At 39.4% G+C, this 22,550-nt stretch overlaps 1 protein-coding gene and 1 long non-coding RNA gene across 3 annotated transcripts; one reads left to right on the top strand and one right to left on the bottom strand.

Annotated features, from left to right (window-relative positions):
* Positions 1-602: 602 nt before the first annotated feature.
* On the bottom strand, positions 603-15,254 carry LOC105031083. Of its 2 annotated transcripts, none has more exons than XR_829663.3 (4): positions 15,131-15,254; positions 13,474-13,506; positions 10,566-10,679; positions 603-1,013 (listed from the first exon to the last, which is right to left on the bottom strand). It is a non-coding gene; the product is annotated as an uncharacterized LOC105031083 (long non-coding RNA). The 2 variants fall into 2 exon arrangements; XR_002196782.2 differs by lacking the exon at positions 15,131-15,254 and adding an exon at positions 14,871-14,987.
* Positions 15,255-15,753: 499 nt separating this feature from the next.
* On the top strand, positions 15,754-17,776 carry adrb1 (adrenoceptor beta 1). The gene has a single exon (XM_010905300.3). The coding sequence runs from the start codon at positions 15,866-15,868 to the stop codon at positions 17,063-17,065; it is 1,200 nt and encodes a 399-aa protein (XP_010903602.1). The 5' UTR covers positions 15,754-15,865; the 3' UTR covers positions 17,066-17,776.
* The last annotated feature ends 4,774 nt before the right edge of the window (positions 17,777-22,550 follow it).

A 22,550-nucleotide genomic window follows, 5' to 3' on the forward strand; every position in this document is an offset into this window, starting at 1 on the left:
TTTCAATACTAAAATATTTCCAGCATGTACCATTGTGAACCCACAGATTGATGAATGGAGTGCAAGTTGCCAACTTTTGCCAATAAGGTTTGGTACTCCTATAATCTTCACCCAGCACAGCCAGAAGAGGACTGGCCACCCCTCAGAGTCTGGTTCCTCTCTAGGTTTCTTCCTAATTTTGGACCCTATAAGGGAGTTTTCCTAGCCACTGTTCATGATCTGTTGTTGCTTGCTCTTTCGGGTTTTAGACTGGGTGTCTGTAAAAGCCCTTTGTGACAACTGCTGCTGTAAAAAGGGGCTTTATACAGCTCTGGAAAAAATGAAGAGACCACTGCACTTTTTTCTTTCCTTTCCAAAAAAGTTGAAAAAAAGGTTTTGAGTGAGGAACAGAAGCATTCAATTTGAAGTGGTCTCTTAATTTTAATCCTTCTGTTCCTCACGCAAAATCTTCCTTTACGACCCTTGCCTGCATGCTGCCGGCTCAGACGGGGTGTCTTCCTAGTTTATGCCAGAGACAACCAGTCAACCAGTACAGGGGAAACATCATTCCCCGCAATTATTGATAAGTATTTATTATTTGCATGACTCCACTACAAAAAATGTATTACTTATCAACATGATGCCAAATCAGTGATTTGTCAATGTTTAAATAACAATTTACTTCGTTTTACTTCATGCATGTATCACTCTCTCTGAAACATTCTTCCATGCATCCACTGGGGCAGGAGGAACTTAAATAGAGACACAACGAGGGAGCAAACAAGACACAGGTGGAAACAATAAGGACAAGGACAGAAAACCAAACATAATGGGCTGCATTCACAAACAAAAACCAACCAGGATCGAGACTGGGCTCAGTGACAGGACAGAAGCGTAATCCCACCCCTCCGGGGGCGGCAGCAGTAACCCCTCCTCCAACCATTCTGGTGGTGGTGGTGGTGGCGGCAGAGGCTCCTCAGGGGCACCCTCCAGCTCGGGCTCCCTCGGTGCGCCCCATAAAACAAGGACAGGGTCTGGGTCAGCAGCAGGCCACGGAGCAGACCACAATTAGGACGAGGACAGGTTGCGTGTAGGAACAAAAACCAAACATAATGGGCTGCATTCACAAACAAAAACCAAATGGTACAGAACCTAACAGTATGAAGCCAGAGTTTGACAGTGGGCAAGTTTGTTTTGCAATGTTTAGTTGCCTCCTTAGGCAATGCCAATTGAAAGAGATTACTATTCTGTTTGCCTGTGTGTTTGATATGCTGCATGAATAGATTGTGTTTGAATCATTGTTACCGCTGCAGAGAAAGCCTGTGTTTAAAATATATGCATATGCACAGAACTTTAGACATCTACAACCTGAAAAACAAGAAAAGCCAGATCCGCAGCCACTCTGTTAATAATATATAATTGGAAAGCTTATAGATTTGCAATTATCCACCATCAGACACATAGCACTTTGGTTATTACTCAGATTTGCACCTTCGTGATCTGACTTTGTGATTTGCACCATTCTGATCAACTTCAGAATTACATATTTAAATTGTGTTAAAAAAGAAACATTGATATGTAATTTGCACAAACATTTTCTCTGAAAACTAATAAAATGACACTTTAAATGAAATATAATATAACCAAGTGTTTGGTTATATTATATTCTATCTATCGGGTGATAGATAGAAGATCAGGTGATTAAACAACGATCTAGCAGAGGGTGGTGCAACTGGCCACTCTGGGTTTAGGGAGTTAGTAATCAGATATCTTTGCCTTTCCTCATCGTGCTTTAACTAACTCAATCGAGTTAGTCAAGTCTGGAGAGTGTGGTGCTTCTGTCCCAAACTGCCTTTGGTTTTAGAATATTGGAATCTCAGCTGTAACAATTAAATGTAATGGGACAGTTATGTTACTAACTTTGGGGATAATGACACAAAATTGCACCCATAGAGCTAGAACAGTTTTTAAAAAATATTTGTAGATGCAGGTACATCATACAGAAGCCTCTTTCCACCAAAAAGCTCAATGATTTATCTTTGAAAAATGTCACATGACCATACCTGCATGAAATATTAGTAAAATTAGCCACATTTTTTTTTACATTGTTCATATCAATGTAGAATCTACAAACACATTAGTCAGGATTACCAGATAGGTATAGGAACATTTTAAGTCATAAGAATGTGCTCAAATGTTGCTAGTTCATTAAGACATGTATAAAAGATAATTGCAGTATTTATTAAATGAAGTCAATATTGGAGGGAGGACTGCATATATTTTACTACTGGTCTGCAAGAACTGTATACACTAATGAGCCAAACCATTGTGGCCACTCACAGGGGAAGCAAATAACGTTGATCATCTCCTAACAAGGGAGCATGTCAAGGTCTGGGTAGATAAGATGGTAAATAAACAATTAGTTCTCATAGTCAACTCGTTGGATGCAGGAGAAACGGGCTGGATTAAAGACCTGTTCGACTTTGACCAGGAACATATTGTTATGGCCAGGTGACTGGGTCAGAGCATCTGAAACGACAATGCTTGTGGAATGCTACCGGTCAGCAGTGGTGAGTACCTACTAATAGTGGTACGAGGCGTTTTAGAAAAAAAATATAAAATGTACCCTCAAATAAAATATGTCTCAGAGACAAATGCTGGCAAATACTCTACATTTAGAAATTATGTTTTGTATTTTCTAAACACCAAATTATCAACATTTGAAAACATCTGGAAATCCTTCCAGTCTTATTTGGTCAATTTGGCACCATAGTTAAATTCTAAATTACACCCAATTTAAGGACTTCCATTCTAGTGCTTTGCCTTGGGCTTGCAAGTGCCAGACCATAATTCAAGCAGTGGGTCTACATTTTTGTTTTGTTTGATGAAGTGTGTAGGAAGATCTTTACTCCTTTATTTTGTGTCTTCTTGTTTCAAATAATAGATAGATACTGATTTAAATATCCAATCTTAGGATAACATTACATATTTTATTTATTGAAAATGCAGCTTTTGGTCATGTAAAGGCTTAAATCTAAAGAAATAATGTGCAAATGTCACAACTGTTTCATGGGGCACCACAAATCTATGGCATGTGTGCAAAATGTAGTAACTCACCCAAAACATTTAATTCATGATTCAAAACCTAATTTTTTGGTCAGTAAGTTGGCCAATGCCACAAAAATTAAAAGTTATTTTGTCATCGTGTGAGTAATTTTTTCACCATGGCAGTCCACCCTGGAAATGTTTGTTTCATCTGAATTTCAGTTTTGTTCTATTTTTTGTTGACACTAACTCCTTACTGTACTATACAAGAATGTCAGTTTTGTCTAGCTGAATGCTATTGTGTACACTGAGCTTTTTAGATAAAAATTTCAATAGTAGGTAAAAGTCTACTGGGAAAAGTCAATATTGTACAATACTGTAGTACACAGAGAAAGGGTATGCACATTTGTATGTACACTGCATGCACAATTATTAGGCAAGTGAGTATTATGATCATATTATTATTTCTATGCACATTTTCCAACTCCAAACCATATACACTTGTATGCTCACTGGATTTAATCATTTTCAGGTGATATGTATTTGTATTATGAGGGAGGGTGTGCCAACAGTGAATAACACCTTATATCAAGGTGTGCATAATTATTAGGCAGCTTCATGACCTCAGTTAAAATGGTCCAAAAAAGAGATTTAACTGACACTGAAAAGTCATAATTTGTTTAATGCCTTTCAGACGGATGCAACACTCTTGAAATAGCTAAACTATTGAGGCGTGACCACCGGACACTCAAACATTTTTCTGCGAATAGTCAACTGGTGTTCAAAAATTTTTTGGAGAAAGATGCAAATGAACTGCAAAAGACTTGAGATTAATTAAAGCTACCAGGAACCCACTATCCTCCAGTGCCACCATATTCCAGAAATGTAACCTACCTGGAGTGTCCAGAAGTATAAGATGTCAAGTGCTTAGAGACAAGGCCAAGGTCAAGAAGGCTGTAAGAAGACCACCACTGAATAAGATTCACACGTTGAAGCGTATAGATCGGGCAAAGAAATACCTGAAGACAGATTTTTCAAAGGTTTTATGGACAGATGAAATGAGAGTGACTCTTGATGGACTAGAAGGATGGGCCAGTGGCTGGATCACTAATGGACACAGGGCACCACTTCGAGTCAGGCACCAGCAAGGTGGAGGGGTACTGGTATGGGCTGTTATCATTAAGGATGACGTAGTTGGACCTTTTCGGGTTTAGGATGGACTGAAACTCAACTCCCATACCTACTGCCAGTTTCTGGAAGATACTTTCTTCAAGCAGTGGAAAAGAAAGTAATTGATATTTATGGAAATGGATAATTTAATGGATAATTTTGCATGTGATGGCTCACACGATGAAAGAATGTTTAGAAGTTGTGAAGAGTATGACAATTTCACTGAGAATCAACTCATCAGTTTTGATCAGTAAGCCATGCGCTTGTAGGTATTGTGAAAGTTGTAGACAATTGTACTTACTCTTTTGCACACGTGAAAATACATGCAATTTGCTTGAATGAATAAGAAATTCTAATCTGGTGTGAGCAAGACACTAATCACAAAAAAGATAATTCTCATTTGAGAATTGTGCCAAAACATTTGAGAAAAACTATAACATATCTCCCAAGTAGTATTATAATATGATTAGAAGTGCAGGCGAAATGGCAGCACCAGGACATTGCAAACATCAGGATTTCCCTTTGAAAATATATGACAGAGCAAGGAGAAAACTCATCGGCTACCAAAAGTCCAATGGCCAGAGCTAGAGGACCTTCTGTCAGGAGTTGGGCATTCCCTGGATAGTTAAACTGTTACGCATATTCTCTGAGCTGTGTGTTATAATGGCAAGCCCAAAGCCACAAGTAAAAAAAAAACACCCAAGACTGTGTAGATTTCCCCAAATCATATGGGAAAATATGTTATGGTCTGACAAGACCATGGTAGAACTAATTGGACTTAATTACAAAATACATGCTTGGCGCAAAGCCAACATGGATCATTACCCAAAGTACACAGTATTCACTATCAAGCATGGTGGCTATGGGGCTGTTTCTAATGGACAGGGGTTCTGGTCAGAATAAAGGGAACAATGAATAGCTCCAAAGATTAAGATATTTTGCCACAAAACATTTCTGAATTGAAAAAATTAAGATCTGCTTGGTTCATAGAGACCAATCCAAACAGACTTGCTCCTTTGGGCATGCAACCAAAACACTAACCGTTTTATTTTTTATTCTTATTTTTTCTGAGAAAATATCCATTGATTTTTCACTTAAATATTATTGGTTATAATCTTATAAAAGGTGAAGAAAGGTCAGATATTTTCTTGATGACAGACATTTTATTAGCAAAACCTGCATTTTCAAGAAGGAATGATTATATACATATACACTGGTCAGACATATAACATTATGACCACCTGCCTACTATTGTGTTGGTCCCCCTTTTCTCGACAAAACAGCCCTGATCCATCGAGGCATGGACTCCACTAGACCTCTGAAGGTGTGCTGTGGTATCTGGTACCAAGACGTTAGCAGCAGATCCTTTAAGTCCTGTGGTGGTGGTGCCTCCATGCCTCCATGGATCGGACCTGTTTGTCCAGCACATCCCACAGATGCTCGATTGGATTGAGTTCTGTGGAATTTGGAGGTCAAGCCAACACCTTTTTGTGTCCCCTCAAACCATTCCTGAACAATTTTTACTTAGTGGCAGGGCGCATTATCCTGCTGAAAGAGGCCAATGCCATCAGGGAATACCGTTGCCATGAAAGGGTGCACATGGTCTGCAACAATGCTTAGGTAGGTGGTATGTGTTAAAGTAACATCCACATGAACGGCAGGACCCAAGGTTTCCCAAAGCATCACCCTGCCTCCACTGACTTAACTTCTTCCCATAGTGCATCCTGGTGCCATGTGTTCTCCAGGTAAGCGAAACACCCAGCCATGCACGTGATGTAAAAGACTGGACTCAGCCCACATACATTTATTAATTATTACAATTTGTACTCTTAATATGTTCACCCAGCACAGCCAGAAGAGAACTGGTCACCCCTCTGAACCTGTTTCCTCTCTAGGTTTCTTCCTAAATTTCAGCCTTCTTAGGGAGTTTTTCCTAGCCACTGAAATTCAACACTACTGTTGTTTGCTCTTTGGGGTTTAAAGCCGGGTGTTTTGTAAAAGCACTTTGTGACAATTGCTGATGTAAAAGGGGTTTATAAATAAATTTGCTTGATAGATTGATTGAAAGAAAACATGATTAATCAAACCAGGCCACCTTCTTCCATTGCTCTGTGATTCAATTTGGATGCTCACAAGCCCACTGTAGGCGCTTTCGGCAGTGGACAGGGGTCAGCATGGGCACCCTGACAGGTCTGCGGCTACGCAGCCCCATACGCAACAAACTGCGATGCACTGTGTGTTCTGACACCTTTCTATCAGTACCAGCATTAACTTTTTCAGCAATTTGAGCTCAATATGATGAATTTTTGGCTGCCGCTTGCCGTTGCGCCGACCTGTCACTGGATCAGGACCCTCACCATTCGTGTGTTTCCTGCCTGGGACTGGCCCATGCTCGCAAGAGTCTCACCAAACCCACGGCTTGCTCCTCCTGTGTAAACTTCTTCGAACAGGAGGTGGATGTCTCCGCTGTGTTGGATTCTAACAGCGACGATGACGAGATGTCCGAGTAGGACGCTTCTACGCAGGACTCGACTCCCCTGACTCAGACAAGCCCGCTCTCTTCCCACGTGGGTTGTGGTGGTGGGTCACAGTCCTCTGCTCATCGCCCAGGCTCCTCTGCTAAACGGCGCCAGCGCTGCCAAGTCTCTGCTGCCGCCTCTTCTGCTGCCTCGGCGCCTCCTCCTCCTACTGCCGCGGCTCCTGCTCTTCCTGTGCGACGCAGACAACCCGCCCCCAGACTGGATACTCCGTGGTCGTCTAAGAAACCCAGACCGTCCTGACTAGGCGTGGAGTGGCCTACGAATATGGGCTGAGTCTGACGGCATCGCAGATTCGGCCCGACTTTCTTTTCCTTTCAATAAACAAGCTAAACGTTGCTTGGGTGTAAGTTGTACTTTTGTGGGGTCTCAGGCAGTGTCTGAGCCTGTTAAATCACTTGTACCTTTTGCATGCCCTTGTGTGCCTCCATCAGTGGCTATTAGAGACTCAGCCAGCGCACTCTCTGTCTCTATGTCTGCTCCATTGGATATGAGTAGTGGCGAGAATGAGCGGCTTTTCCCTCGCCCTGCAGCCTCCAGGTCTTCTAATGTTTTGCTTGTGCATGCTCTATTCCTTTCCCTTTTCAGTGTAGTGGTAAGAGCTATGTTAGCTATGTTCAGGGTAGTGGGTGTTCTCAGATAGTTATAGGTATAACTACTCTCCCTTCTATACCAGTCCCCTCCAATAGACATAAGCAGGTTCAGAGGTGTCTCTCATTCTGCTGCCTGCCAGCTCTCACGGCAGTGTTTACATTCACTGGCCTTCAGTGAAACGTTCATGTATGCAAATGCCGGGCTCCTTTCACTCCCGCCATTGGCAGGCTACCGAGCGTCCTGAGAGTTCACTTTGTGTTACAGACGTAACCGTGGTGGCTTCTCAACCCGCTCGCTATGACGGGATCAATTGCCAGGTAACGTCGCCGTGAAATTATTCAGTAAGACCTCATTAGGTTGTTTATTGGACATACTGGAAAAGGGCTTGTGAGAAGTTAATGCGTGAACACTATGCTGGCTCTGCAAAAGTTTTTATATTCCTTTTCTAGCTGTGTTTTTGTTTTGTTTTTGAATTATAAGACTGATTTTCAAACATTTTAATGGACAGTTTTTGCTGGATCATGTAAGTGGAACCGGCCAAGAACAGCAAATGTCTGTGACTGACTGACTGAGTGGTTAAAGACGTGGACTGTCATTCTGGCAATCGGTGTTCGAGCCTCACCACAGTCAAAACAAATTATGCATTAGGATTTGTTCAGGATAGTCGTATATTTTGATGGTTATAACCTTCAGTAGCTACGTTATAGTAAGCCTAAAATAAAACAGTTAATGGTTATATTGTAACTATTTCTAGTGGATTTTCAAAGTACGCATCTGTGCATGCTTTTTGGGGTAATATAGATCACAACCTCTCTTATCTTTTCACTTGACGATAGTCAGATATCATTACCTATATTGATAGGTATTGTATCAATGTCATTCACAAATGAAAGAAAACCGAGCATTGTTGTGCCATGAAATAAAGAGCTTTGGCAGTGTAAAGTTAATCTTGTGAGGAGTGCCGACAGGTCACGCCGCCAACCTGTTCCTAACACGCCCGGACAAAGCACACTCCCCAACTCACTCATCTTCAATCTTGCTAGCAATTGCTCATTTCTTATACCAAGTAAGTTAGTAAGTTAGTAGATACTTGTAAGCCTATTACTGGCTAATAAGCTGTTAAAACAGCCAGTAGGAAAAGCCATACTGTTCATAGATGCTATTTGTGGTGGAAGTAAACTTAATAAGAAACATCAGTGTAACACAGTGCTTAATGGTGTCTAGCTAAATATTCAAACTTGGTGTAATATTAATGCGTGACAAAATGATCTAATGTCGAGATGCTATACCGAGCATGGATTTAGTTTAGTGGGATAGTGGTTAAAGACACAGCCTGTCACCAGTAGCGTAAGCTAGTTACCACGTGCCCCAGTGCACATTATTATGATGTTCCCTAATATACGCTAGTTACTAGTTATGAAGCACAAATACACCATTAGGCTTATATATATTTTACCAACAATGTGTTGGATTTTAAAGTTGAATGAGTTTCTTAGGCTATTGTGTTGGTTAAGTAGAGAGGTCAAAGAAAAAGCTATCAGGACCATGGATTGTGCTCTTACATACGGTAACGTAAACAGACGGTCAATGTGTGACGACACACACAGTGGCTTTACGCAGATCTGTAAAACAGGTGCTCTGCGGCGACTTGACTCCGAAATGATAACAAGATGTTGAATAGGGGCACGGCAGCCCATTGGATACCCCAAATCCTATTGAAAAACCACTTGTACTCATCTATTTGAATGGAATTTAACAAGCCTTGCTTTGAGCAAAATCCTTGACAATGTCCTTAATGTTAATTTCTTGGGCTCTGATGCTTTCAATGGACAGGATAGCCAGACCATTCAGCCTCTCCTGCTGAGTTTTAATTTCGTAAAGGATTGCTCGGCTGTTGCCACTGTCACAGGTAACGTCAGAAACAATAGCAGGGCAGTGCACACCACACTGAAGTTGGATGTTACGGAGTGATGATCCACAATAAACATTTTGGCATGTTGGTTGATTATTATGTCCAGATTGGAATAGAAATGATTGACTAAAATAGCTCTCTGTGTTGGATAGGCGCAAAATTATGTTTCACTCTTCTTACTCTTGCATTTTGGAAGGTGTTCTGAGTTACCAATTTGTCTGCGGTCATCTGTGCTGTTGTCTTTGCCTGGTCAAAAGCGCTGAGGTTTTTAAATGACCGCTCAGGCCATATGATCAACTCTTGCAGCACAGGGTCATAGTCTGCCAACAGCTTTATAATGGCAAGGAAATACCCACTTTTTGGCTGTCCCATTATATCTCTATGCCCCCGAAACACTAGGTTGCAAGTAGCTAATGTAATTGTTACATTCTTTATACGTTCCATCCCTTGTCTCCAAAACAGTGCCGCATTACACACGTCCCTCACCAACTGCGCATCAATGGTGCCATTAATAATAATAATAATAATATATTTAATTTATATAGCGCTCTTCTGGGACCCAAAGAAGCTTTACATTAGACCCAAAACAAAAAACATCAGAGGAGAGCAATTGGACAGTACACAGACAAATGTAAAGAAAAGGAATCGGACATGGGAAAGTGCAAAGGCTAGGGGTAGGCTTATTTGAACAGATGATGCTTGAGGCGGTGGATGAATATGGTAACAGATTCAGAGTCACTGACTGATTGTGGAAGTGCACTCCAAAGCCTTGGAGCATCTAAAACATTTTCCTCAAAATGCCCATTGACTGTGGCGTCCGGTTGCATTGGCTGTGGCTCTTCCACCTGCTCCTGTTCTGTATCACTGACTGGCATCACCTCAACCTGGTCTTGGCCTCTGTCATCTCTAGTAGGTGTTCCTACTTTGTTCGGGATACTTGGGGTGCTGACTGCAACTGAACTGCCTGGTTCTGACTCTGTCTCTACTGGTTAGACCTGCAACCTAGTATATGGATGTGTTGTGAAATGATAATTTTTCATTCCTCAATCACACTTTTCATTTTCTTGTGGAAATGCATCTCTAGTTATCATTATCATTTGATCATTATGAACAGCTAAAAACTAGCTAACGTAAATCGTGCAAGTATAACTTGTCTTGAAATGTACATCTAACACAACATCCTAATGTTAAGATTATTTGAAAATAACATTATATCTATCTTACTATCCTAATGTTATTTAGGACTAAAATTAGATCTAGTTTGCTATCATAATTGCAGGATTATTATTAACGATAGGCCTATAACGAACTTGCTATCCTAACATTACCTGCTGCATGGTTGTTGAACTTGCCAAACCACTGAGGGTAGCGATGCTGATGCCAGCCAAACTGCTGCATTGTTGCTAGGACTGGGGACTTGGGGGTAGACCGTGGGTTGGAGACTATAAAAGAAGCCAAATTAATCTTATTTAGGCAGCTTTGCTACAATCTCCTCCAGTTCTTTTATCATCACGTCATGATAAAATAGAGACTTGACATTGGACAACAACATTATTACCCAGCAATCATCATTTCATATATCTGTATATGAGAAAAAAAGAAATTAATAATTTAGTTGAATCGTTTTTCATAGTTTATTTACTATTTTTATAGTTGATGCTTTATAAGAATATTATTTAGTTATAGATAGCTATTTTACCCAAGAAAATAAAAACCATGACAGAGAAGGGTTTGAGTTTTCTAGGTATATATAGCAAATGGCACAGTGTATCTTTGGTTGGACCTCAATGAACATTGGCATATATCTACAGTGACAATCTATGCAGACAAGAGCCAGTTCTTCTTCCAACCCATAGTTGGTGGGCCTGTGCTCTCCCCAAACCCAATGGGCCCCAGTGTGACTGCCTACAGTGCCTATATTTATGCCTCTGCCTGTCATATAGGAGACCCTGTTTCGAATCCAGACTTAGCATGGCTGGCATGAGCTGTTCGTTCACTCGAAAAACGACCCTACCTAATCGTCTTTCGCACGAAATGTAGGGCTGCCCATGTGTCCCTTGTCCTTATTGTCTTCGCCCCAGGAAACAGGAAACAGGTTCTTTCCACAAAAACAAAAATTATTGCATTTGATTTAACTCGTACGATGCAAAGTTTGGTTCCCGCTCTAGAATGCACTATGAACTATGATTGGTCAAAATCGGTATTGTTGCACACCGAGGGGGTAGAGGAGCGAGACAGGCTGATTTTCATGCGCGAAAAATCTAAAATTGAAGCGGAAAGAATGACAAAGACGACAAGCAAATGTTTTCATATGATACTATTATTTTAAATATATAGTAGTTTATACAGAAGTTAATTCCCCCATCATCTGGGGAATTAATCTGCCAAATTTAAACTAATGTTGAACATCTAAAAATAGAGTTAAACACGGCCACTGTATAATACCCTGTCCAGCTAGCTAGCTATTGGACATTAGAAGATATAGCTAGCTAACTAACTAGCTTAATAGTTGGTCTCTAAGTTGGCTAACGTTATATGTGTGTCGCTACATAGGTAGCTGTATTTGACAACCTAATGTCGGTCTTATAGATCAAACATTGCCATCAGGTTCTGCAGGTGTCAATGTAGATCAAGCTGTTCATGTCATTCTGTACTGCTTTTTAGCAGGATCAGACGGTGACCATGACAAGTAACAGCAGGATCAGACAGCTAGGGAGAAAAGGTCAGCCGTGGAGCTGACGTAAAATGTTGTCTTTAAAGGTGAATAACTTAAACACAATTATTTATGTTATAATATGTAGCCCATATCTTGAATGTTCATTTTTATTAGCAGAACCTGAATTATATAAATGTACTTTTCGGTCACATTATATCAGCCACACACACTGAAATACTGAGGTCTATAGGAGTTCTTTAGCTATGCTTGAATGTGGTCAAACTGACAGAGTTAGCTAGCTGGATAAGTTTTTTACTTAGATAGCTAGTTCTAGCAAATAGGAATTACAATGGGGAGAAAAAGTATTTGATACACTGCCGATTTTGCAGGTTTTCCTACTTACAAAGCATCTAGAGGTCTGTAATTTTTATCATAGGTACACTTCAACTGTGAGAGACGGAATCTAAAACAGAAATCCAGAAAATCACATTGTATGATTTTTTTATAATTAATTTGCATTTTATTGCATGACATAAGTATTTGATCACCTACCAACCAGTAAGAATTCCAGCTCTCATAGACCTATTAGTTTTTCTTTAAGAAACCCTCCTGTTCTCAACTCATTACCTGTATTAACTGCACCTGTTTGAACTTGTTACCTGTATAAAAGACACCTGTCCACACACTCAATCCAACCTCTCCACAATGGCCAAGACCAGAGAGCTGTGTAAGGACATCAGGGATAAAATTGTAGACCTGCACAAGGCTGGGATGGGCTACAGGACAATAGGCAAGCAGCTTGGTGAGAAGGCAACAACTATTGGTGCAATTATTAGAAAATGGAAGAAGTTCAAGATGACAGTCAGTCTCCCTCGGTCTGGGGCTCCATGCAAGATCTCACCTCGTGGGGCATCAATGATCATGAGGAAGGTGAGGGATCAGCCCAGAACTACACGGCAGGACCTGGTCAATGACCAGAAAAGAGCTGGGACCACAGTCTCAAAGAAAACAATTAGTAACACACTACGCCGTCATGGATTAAAATCCTGCAGCACACGCATTGGAAGGAGCTGAAAGTCCGTATTGCCCAGCAACACCCCCGAAACCTGAAGGATCTGGAGAAGGTCTGTATGGAGGAGTGGGCCAAAATCCCTGCTGCAGTGTGTGCAAACCTGGTCAAGGACTACAGGAAATGTATGATCTCTGTAATTGCAAACAAAGGTTTCAAATATTAAGTTCTGCTTTTCTGATGTATCAAATACTTATGTCATGCAATAAATTGCAAATTAATTACTTACAAATCATACAATGTGATTTTCTGGATTTTTGTTTTAGATTCCATCAATCACAGTTGAAGAGAACCTATGATAAAAATTACAGACTTCTACATGCTTTGTAAGTGGGAAAACCTGCTAAATCGGCAGGGTATCAAATACTTGTTCTCCCCACTGTATATCTGACTATGGAAATATGTCAAACATACAATAGTTTAGTTTTGTTCAAAAGGCTTATTGCTGCTATTTGTAGTTATGAGCTAGTCAGCTAAATTACATGAACATTAATAAAAAATTACCACTTACCATCAGTTGATGAGGCTTTCCACGATCTGTGGCCTGAGGGAGCACAAGGTGACTTTTATACAGTATGAACTAAACCAACTATCCCCCAAAATGCATAGACATAGCATGATATATTATAATATATGATCATTTTATTATATTGTAGCATTGAATTTGTAGCATCGATCTTGGATTATCAACCTGAAATTGAGCTAATATAGACCTACTGCATTCATATGTTTTTGTGTTAAGTGTTCATTATCTCTATCAGCCTAATTCATTATATACTGTCCAATTGACTGTCAATAGGGATAAACTGGAGCCCCCCATGACTCACTGGTCTAAAGCAGGGGCTTCTCAAACTTTACAGACCAAGTACCGCCTCGGATCAAGCAAAACTATCAAGGTATCTAAAAGCCACCATGACAGAGAAGCAACAGAAAATATCAATGACCATTGAATGACCATGTATATCACCATGTGTATATACAGCTCTGAAAAAAATATTGACCACTGCACCTTTTTCTTTCCTTTCCAAAAAGGTCAAAAATAAAGGTTTTGGTTTTGAGTGAGGAACAGAAGGGTTAAAATTAAGAGACCACTGCAAATTGAATGCTTCTGTTCCTCACTCAAAACGTTCCTTTTCAACGTTTTTGGAAAGGAAAGAAAAAGGTGCAGTGGTCCAGAGCTGTAGGATGTTAGGATGTTAATGCTGTTTATTTATGCATTTAATTTAGGAATTTTGTGTTGCAAACACAACCTATTGTGCAAATTGCATGATCAATTATAAAATTGTTCATGAAATCTCAGGAGCAATATGAGCACCCAATAAGCTGATTCTCGCCTCGCCACCATGAATACATGAATTTGGACTAAACTTTAGAATCACTGTAAAGGCATTACTCTACAGCATTATTGTACTTCACAATACAAAATATGAAATCCCTTTCAGGTTTTCTAGTCAAATGGTGTACCACCAGTGGGTGCTCCAAGTAGCTAACACCAGTGTACACATACCACACACAGTTTGAGCCACTGGTTTAAAGCATCTGCCATTGAGTCCCAGCAAGGTCATGCCACTGCCAATTGCAGATGGAGAGTGTAACAAGGTGTCACCCACTTGGCCAGTGCCATCTAATGTCAAATGCGTAGTTCACCAACCCTCTTGGTTGGGCCCACAGTGGTTTAGCAGAAGCTTTGAACCAAACTAAATATATGACAATGGTGGCACCAAGGCATCAATGTAGCTGGAATTTGCTAAATTGAATTTAGTTGTAACTTCATGTAGAAATGGCTATAAGACAAATTATAGATTAGCCCATTGATTGTAAAGCATAAAACTTAATGAAATGCTGAAGTTAAAGATCACCATTACATCAATGAGAATATAATAATGCAAGTAACCAATGTTTGTTTACCGATATTGAAGTCAACACAACTTCCACGGTTGGCTTTGCGTTGGGTACACTTATACTGCCAAACGATCTTTGCCAATATGTTCAACGCATGTCGTAGAACACAGCCACTTATACTCAGTCGGGCCAACGGCGGAAAAAACACGACTACAAACAATGCCCAAGTACAGCCAAGATTGAGCCAACACACATTGCCACATTACAACTGATTAATGAAATGCTAACGTTAAAGATCACCATTAAAGCAATGAGAGTAAACTTACTGTAATAATGCAATTAATTAATGTTAATTAATGTTTGTTGATACTTTAAGTCAACACAACATACGGTTACACCTTTCGTTGGGTACACGTTATACTGCCAACCGATCTTTCGAACTACAATGCTGCGAAGCCCCGAATGAATTGTGATCCTAGCGACGCCTCTGGTGATATTATAGGCTACTAGGGTTGCAGTGTATAAAACCCACATTACAAATGTTTTTTTCTTTAATTTGGCACCCGTTTGTATATCGTCATTATAAAAGCGATTCCAATAAAATTATATTGACCCGAAAATCTAGAAATGCATCTGGTGGATAGCCCTGAATCCAAGCTTTAGTCAGATTTTGAAGTTGTTGTAAATAGACTTCGTCATATGATACATTTCATAGGGCAAAATGAATGGCACGGATGGATGAAATAGTGATAACAACATAGAATAGCTTCTACTGCTGCACTACTAGTTCTAATCACTTCGCAATCCCTATACAAGAAATAATCTGCCGAAATGAGCCCGACCGCCCAAATCAAGACATGGTGACAGACGCCGCTCAATTGGTTGCTAGACGTAGTGACGTCATTGGTTTATTGCCCAGCTGTCAGTGCAAGCTGAGGCCAGTGTTTCAATGAAATTTACGCGCGACGGGAAGACAACGGAGGAAAAAAAACTCTTGGACCAGGATTTACTAAAACTGTCTTCATGAACAGAAAACATTTACATACAGAGCAAATCCCATCATGGGGGATGGTCCGTCATCCATAAGGTTTGATAATGAAACTACCAGTGGAACTGAGGTGGACCTCAATTCACCAGGCGCTGGTTCATCTGAGCAGTGGATGATCGGAGTGGGATTAGTTATGGGTCTTATAGTTTTAATCATTGTTGTTGGGAATATATTGGTAATTGTTGCTATAGCCAAGAACCAAAGACTGCAAACACTGACAAACGTGTTTATTGTGTCCCTGGCGAGCGCGGACCTAATCATGGGTTTGCTGGTGGTACCTTTTGGAGCCCTGCTGGAAGTCCGAGGCGCTTGGCTGTACGGCTCTTTTTTCTGTGAATTTTGGATATCCGTGGACGTTCTCTGTGTTACTGCCAGCATTGAGACACTATGTGTTATTGCGATAGACAGATTTATTGCCATCACCTCGCCTTTCCGATACCAAAGCTTGCTGACCAAAGCCAGGGCGAAAGTGATAGTTTGTAGCGTGTGGGCTATCTCTGCTCTGGTCTCCTTCCTACCCATATTGATGCACTGGTCTCGGGACAATGTGGATACTGCCTGTTATGACAATCCTGAATGTTGTGACTTTGTAACCAACCGTGCGTATGCCATCTCATCCTCCATCATATCGTTTTACATTCCTTTGGTGGTGATGATATTTGTATATGCCAGAGTGTACAGAGAGGCTCAAAAGCAGTTGAAAAAAATAGACAAATGCGAAGGAAGGTTCCACATTAACCTCAACGGTGTCTCAAAGTGCAAACCAAATAGAAAGAGACCATCAAAAATCCTTGCGATTAAGGAGCAAAAAGCGCTGAAAACTCTGGGCATAATTATGGGTACTTTCACGCTTTGTTGGTTGCCCTTTTTTGTAGTTAATGTTGTTCGGGTGTTGTCATCCTCCGAGGTCGTGGACAAAAACCTTTTCGTGTTCTTCAACTGGCTGGGCTACGTCAACTCTGCTTTTAACCCAATAATTTACTGCAGGAGTCCGGACTTTAGAAAGGCTTTCAAGAGACTGCTTTGCTGCCCAAGACAGGCAGACCGAAGGCTCCATGTCAGCTCATGCAACCTTTCGCGCTGTTCCGGCGGTTTCGTGAACTCTCTAGAGCCGAGTATAATGGGGACATGGTCGGACTGCAACCGACTGGACAACAGCGATAGCAGCCTCGACGGCAGCGCCAAGTTGTTTCACTTCGAGTCCCAGCTGTAGGGACATGCAGTTGAATTATGGTAATCTATGACAGTCATAAGTAAACTTCACCCCTTTACGCAAAACGAGGCAGTTTAAGCGCAATGACAAATTGTATTACCAGAAATAAAACAACATCGTTAAGTAACTATTTGAGTAATAAGCCTTATCCTGGACGATATACCATCTGTCACATTTGTCTGTGTGGATATGCGCACAGCCTAAACATAAACGTTTTTGTGTTTTGATAAGGCAATGGCCCAAACGTAAACCGTATTGAATACGTGAAGAAATGTAGATCTACATCAAATTTTCTGTGTCTACACTGTTTTACCTCATGCTTCCTTATGTGCAAATTGTTGAAAACCAATTTGTTTATATTAAACATATTAATATAGGTATCCAAGTGTGTAGCATTTAGTGCTTTATTCAACAAAGGAAAAAAACAAAAACAATATCTAACTCACACACAGTTCATTTTTTTATCTCTTTCTGTTTATGCTTAATGTATCATATTGTGTCAAGGTGGTTATTATGTTGGCTAGTGTGTCATTATAGAAGCAAAACATTCATCATATATATTGTTAATGTTAGCACACAAAAATAATGTTCCAATTTTTGGAACAAATCAATTGAGTAATGTAGTGATGCCTGTCGTACCCCTTCAAAACTTGGAGACAAATATTTAAATAAATCAATGCCCAAAGAGCATTTGTAGTAATTGTGTAAATACAACGGCACACAGAGATTTTAACATTATGTTGATACTCGTTATTGTATTGTGGAATACTGCTCACAATTGCAATTCTCCTATTTGAAAATGTTTCTGAAAATCTTTGGAGATAGACATAATCTTAATCTAAATATGTGAAAACGTTACCATAGTGTCTTCTTATAGTTGAACATTGGTAAATATACGTAACTAATTATTTTTACATTTAGTAGACACAGTTATCCAGTGTTGCTTACAGTAGTGAGAGTGTTCATTTTCATACTGCTCCTTTGGATAAATCAAATCCAGAACCCTGGCATCCGAGAACCATGCTGTAACTCAGCCACAATAGACATTATTCTAATCTATTCTTTACTTTGTTTGTCACCCATGACCACACACTTGGTTTTGGTGTTGCAGATGGATCACTCTGAAGTCTCCTGGACCCACTACTCCACTGTCAGCAAAAATGCTCTGAATTAACTTAATGAAACCTGTGTTCAGGCCTCAATAATTAGCTTCATTATCAGTTCACACTGGAGTTGTAAATTGATTATTAATGTCTGTATCCATATTATGATGCAAGCAAAAACCTGAGCCCAGGAGTTTAGATGAAAGAGCAAACAGCTTAAGCACAAACTCAAGTTTATTAAGGTAATTCATTTAGACTTATCAGTTCGATTGGAGTTGATTGATTCTTCATGCCTGTATCCACAATGTGATGCAAGATAGTCTGGAGTGTATGTAGTGGACAAAACAACAAGTTAGCATCACAGAATATGAAAATTGCCATAGCAGAGTCCATAGGTCCATACAATCCGGGAACTCTGGCCTAACTTGCCATATGTGTAGATTGTGTTGTTTATCCCCCTCAGATAGCCCCAGAAAAATACATTCTTGAAAATATATGGTCAATATTTTTTGTCCTTGGAACTAGAAGGTCAAGGTCTAATGTTTCTGACAATTCTTTTAACATTAATTTATTCTGTATTTGGTCCCTAACATATAAGATATATTAGATTTAATAAAAGTTTTACAATTAAAATATGAAAGTTCTTTCTGGTTAAATCCCTTTCAGCTTGGTGTTGATAATTATCCTAAAACTATACATTCTTGCATCTAGAACATTAAGCTTCCAATTCCTTGACTGAAATTGTTGTTTATTGGACTGGTTCTTGTTCTCTTTTGCATTTTTTTAAATTTGTTTTACCACTTCTTCAAAATAATGTTCAGAACTTATGCACTTTCTGGTAAATCAAATAATGACGGGTACCTTAGAACATGTTTAAAGGCCCATTGGGGTATATCTATTTAAAAGAATCCCAGTAAGACAAAAATAACCAATTTACCCAGTGTTTTACAAAAAAGCAAGTATTATTATAATCTATTATAATTATGAGCAAATACTATTATAATCTATTATTTTACTCATCCATGATTAAACTAATAATGTTGTTAATTTTCTATAGGATGTAGTGTATTTCTCCTTTTAGATTACAATCGCTTTAACATACAGTGTGTGTATAGATAATTAATAAATGGATATGAGGGAGTGATTATAAAGATGGATGGTATTCTCTTTAAGTAATCAATAACTTGATCTGGATTTAACTTTAAATAAGTTCTGTAACATTCTGTGCAGGTACCACCTTATTGCTTTACCAAGATAGAAATTTCAGAACCATAAAGTTCTATATGAGGATAACACCCAATTAAAAAATGATTTAATTTTTTATTGTTAATTTGTTATTATTTTGACCATGTAAACACTGTACACCAGACTGCATTACAATAATGAAAATATTGTATAAAAAAACCCTTAATGATAATAGGAAAAAATAATTTCATACAATGCTATAATATGTTTGAAAACTTTAGATTCAATGCAGTGCAAAACTCATATTGTAGATATAGGTTCCACCTGTGATTAACAGTAGTCTTGTCACTTTGTTTGATATAATGTACCAGTCAGTAGATTGAACACACCTACTAATTCAACTGTATTTCTTTATTCTTATTATTTTCCTAATTCCACATATGACAATATAGGACAATATTGAATACATCAAAACTAAAAAATAACGCATATGGAATCACGTAGTAACCAAAAAGTGTTAAACAAATTGAAATACTTATCTATTTTAGATTCTTCAGAGTAGCAACCCTTTCCCTTGATGACATCTTTGCACACTCTAGGCATTCTCCCATCCAGCTGTGTGAGGTCATCTTTTGTTGAGCATTTGTTGGCTGCATTTCTTTCACTCTGTTGTTCAACTCATCCCAAACCATCTCAAATGGGTTGAGGTTGGGTGATTGTGGAGGCCAGGTCATCTGATGCAACACTACATGACTATCCTTCTTGGACAAATAGCTCAGCCTGGAGGTGTGTGTTGTGTCATTGTCCTGTTGAAAAACAAATGATAGTCCCCCTAATTGCATACCAGATGGGATGGTATAATGTTGCAGAATACTGTTGTAGCCATGCTGGTTAGGTGTTCCTTTAATTCTAAATGTGACCAGCAAAGCACCCAGACACATTCACTTCTCATCTTCCATGCTTCACGGTGAGAACCTCATATGCAAAGATCATCCGTTTATTCACTTTGCATCTCACAAAGACACAGCAGTTGGAGCCAAACATTTCACATTTGGACACATCAGACCAAAGGACAGATTTCCACCAGCCTCATGCTAATGCATCATGGATGAAGCAAATCTGTCCTCCTTATTGGTGTCCTTCAGTGGTGGTTTCTTTGCAGCAATTTGACCATTAAATATTGATTCACAGTCTCTTTTGAACAGTTGATGTTGAGATATGTCTATTACTTGAACTCTGTGATGCATATATTATGATTGTCTTCTGTATACCTTGCCACAACACAACTTATTGGCTTAAACACATTAAGGAAAGAAATTCTACAACCCCTGTTAATTGAAATACATTCCAGGTGCCTACCTAAGGAAGCTGGTTGAGAGAGTGCAAAGAGTGTGCAATGCTGTCATCAAGGCTAGTAATCTACAATATGAAATGTATTTTGATCTGTTTAACACCATTTTGGTTATTATATGATTCCATGTGTTATTTCATATTTTTGATGTCTTCACAATTATTTTACAATATGGAAAGGTGTGTCCAAACCTTTGACAGGTTTTGAACTGCTGAGAGAAAGTGCCAACAGATACAGCTCTGGAAAAAATTAAGAAACCACTGCAAAATTATCAATTTCTCTGGTTTTACTATTCATAGGTATGTGTTTGAGTAAAATGAACAGTTTTGTTTTATTCTATAAATACTGACCACATTACTCCCAAATTCCAAATACAAATATTGTCATTTAGAGTATTTATTTGTAGAAAATAACAACTGGCCAAAATAACCAAAAAAATATGCATTGTCTACAGACCTCAAATAATGAAAAGAAAACAAATTCCTATTAATATTTCAACAACAAAATACTATTGTTTTAACTTAGGAAGATCAATATTTGGTGGAATAACCCAGTTTCTTAATCACAGCTTTCATGCGTCTTGGCATGCTCTCCGCCAGTCTATCACATTGCTGTTGGGTGACTTTATGCCACTCTTGGCACAAAAATTCAATTAGCTCGGCTTTGTTTGATGGCTTGTAACTATCTATTGTCCTCTTCCCAAAGACAAATCTGCCCGATTCCAGCCTTACTGAAGCATCCCTAGATCATCACTTATGATCAACTCCACCGAATTTCACAGTGGGTGTGAGACACTATGTCTTGTAGGCCTCTCCAGGTCTCTGTCTAACCATTAGATGACCAGGTGTTGGGCAAAGCTGAAAATGTGACTGGTCAGAGAAGATGATCTTACTCCATTCCTCTACGGTTGAATCCTTATGGTCTTTTGCAAACTTCAGCCTGGCTCTTCTTTGCTTCTCATTGATGAAGGGCTTTTTTCTAGCTTTGCACGACTTCAGCCCTGCTCCTAGGAGCCTGTTTCGAACTGTCCTCTCTGTGCACTTCACCCTAGCTGCTGTTTGCCATAATTTTTGTAGGTCACTTGATGTCATCCTATGGTTGTTGAGTGACATTTGAATGAGTTGACTGTCATCTCGGTCAGTGGACAGTCGTTTTCACCCTCTGCCAGTCTTTAGCGTCGTTGTCCCAAATGTCTGTTGCTTGACCTTGTTCTTATCAACCGCTGTCTTCGAAATGTTCAGGATGGAATCAACTTGACGCTCACTGTATCCCTCTGCCAGTAAAGCCAGAATTTACCCCTTCTTTTCCTCACTCAAAGCTTTTCTTTTCAACTCTTTTGTCATGCTGAATAGTTATTTTTTCATTCAAATGACCTTTGAGGTTCTACTTGCACTGTTTTTGCCATCCACCTGGTCTTATTGCAAGAAGATAGTGATGACCACAGCAGTGGTTTTTATACTTTTCCTTGTTAAATTAGATTTGGATCAGGTAATCACCTAAAGGGTACCTCATTAAGTAAAATGTGGTCTGCCTGTGTTGGAATTTAACAGACATTGGAATGGAATGGCTGCCATACATACAAGAAACAAGACCCTAACTTTTCCAGGGATTATATGCCCTGAAACATTTGAGACATTAAGTAGGTTGAAAACCTGTTGGTTGTGTCAATGTGTATTTCATATAAGATTAATCAATGACCAGAATTACTGTTTTACCTTGCTAAGCTATTCTCTGCCATCTTCCCTATTCAGAGAATCTAAACACAATTTGGTTACATACTGCAAGTTTGCATGTTTTTCAGTTCCCACAAAGCATTCTCAAATCATCAAACCACAAGTCAAGTCAA

Source organism: Esox lucius, chromosome 5, assembly GCF_011004845.1.
Source record: "Esox lucius isolate fEsoLuc1 chromosome 5, fEsoLuc1.pri, whole genome shotgun sequence".
NCBI classification, from domain to species: domain Eukaryota; kingdom Metazoa; phylum Chordata; class Actinopteri; order Esociformes; family Esocidae; genus Esox; species Esox lucius.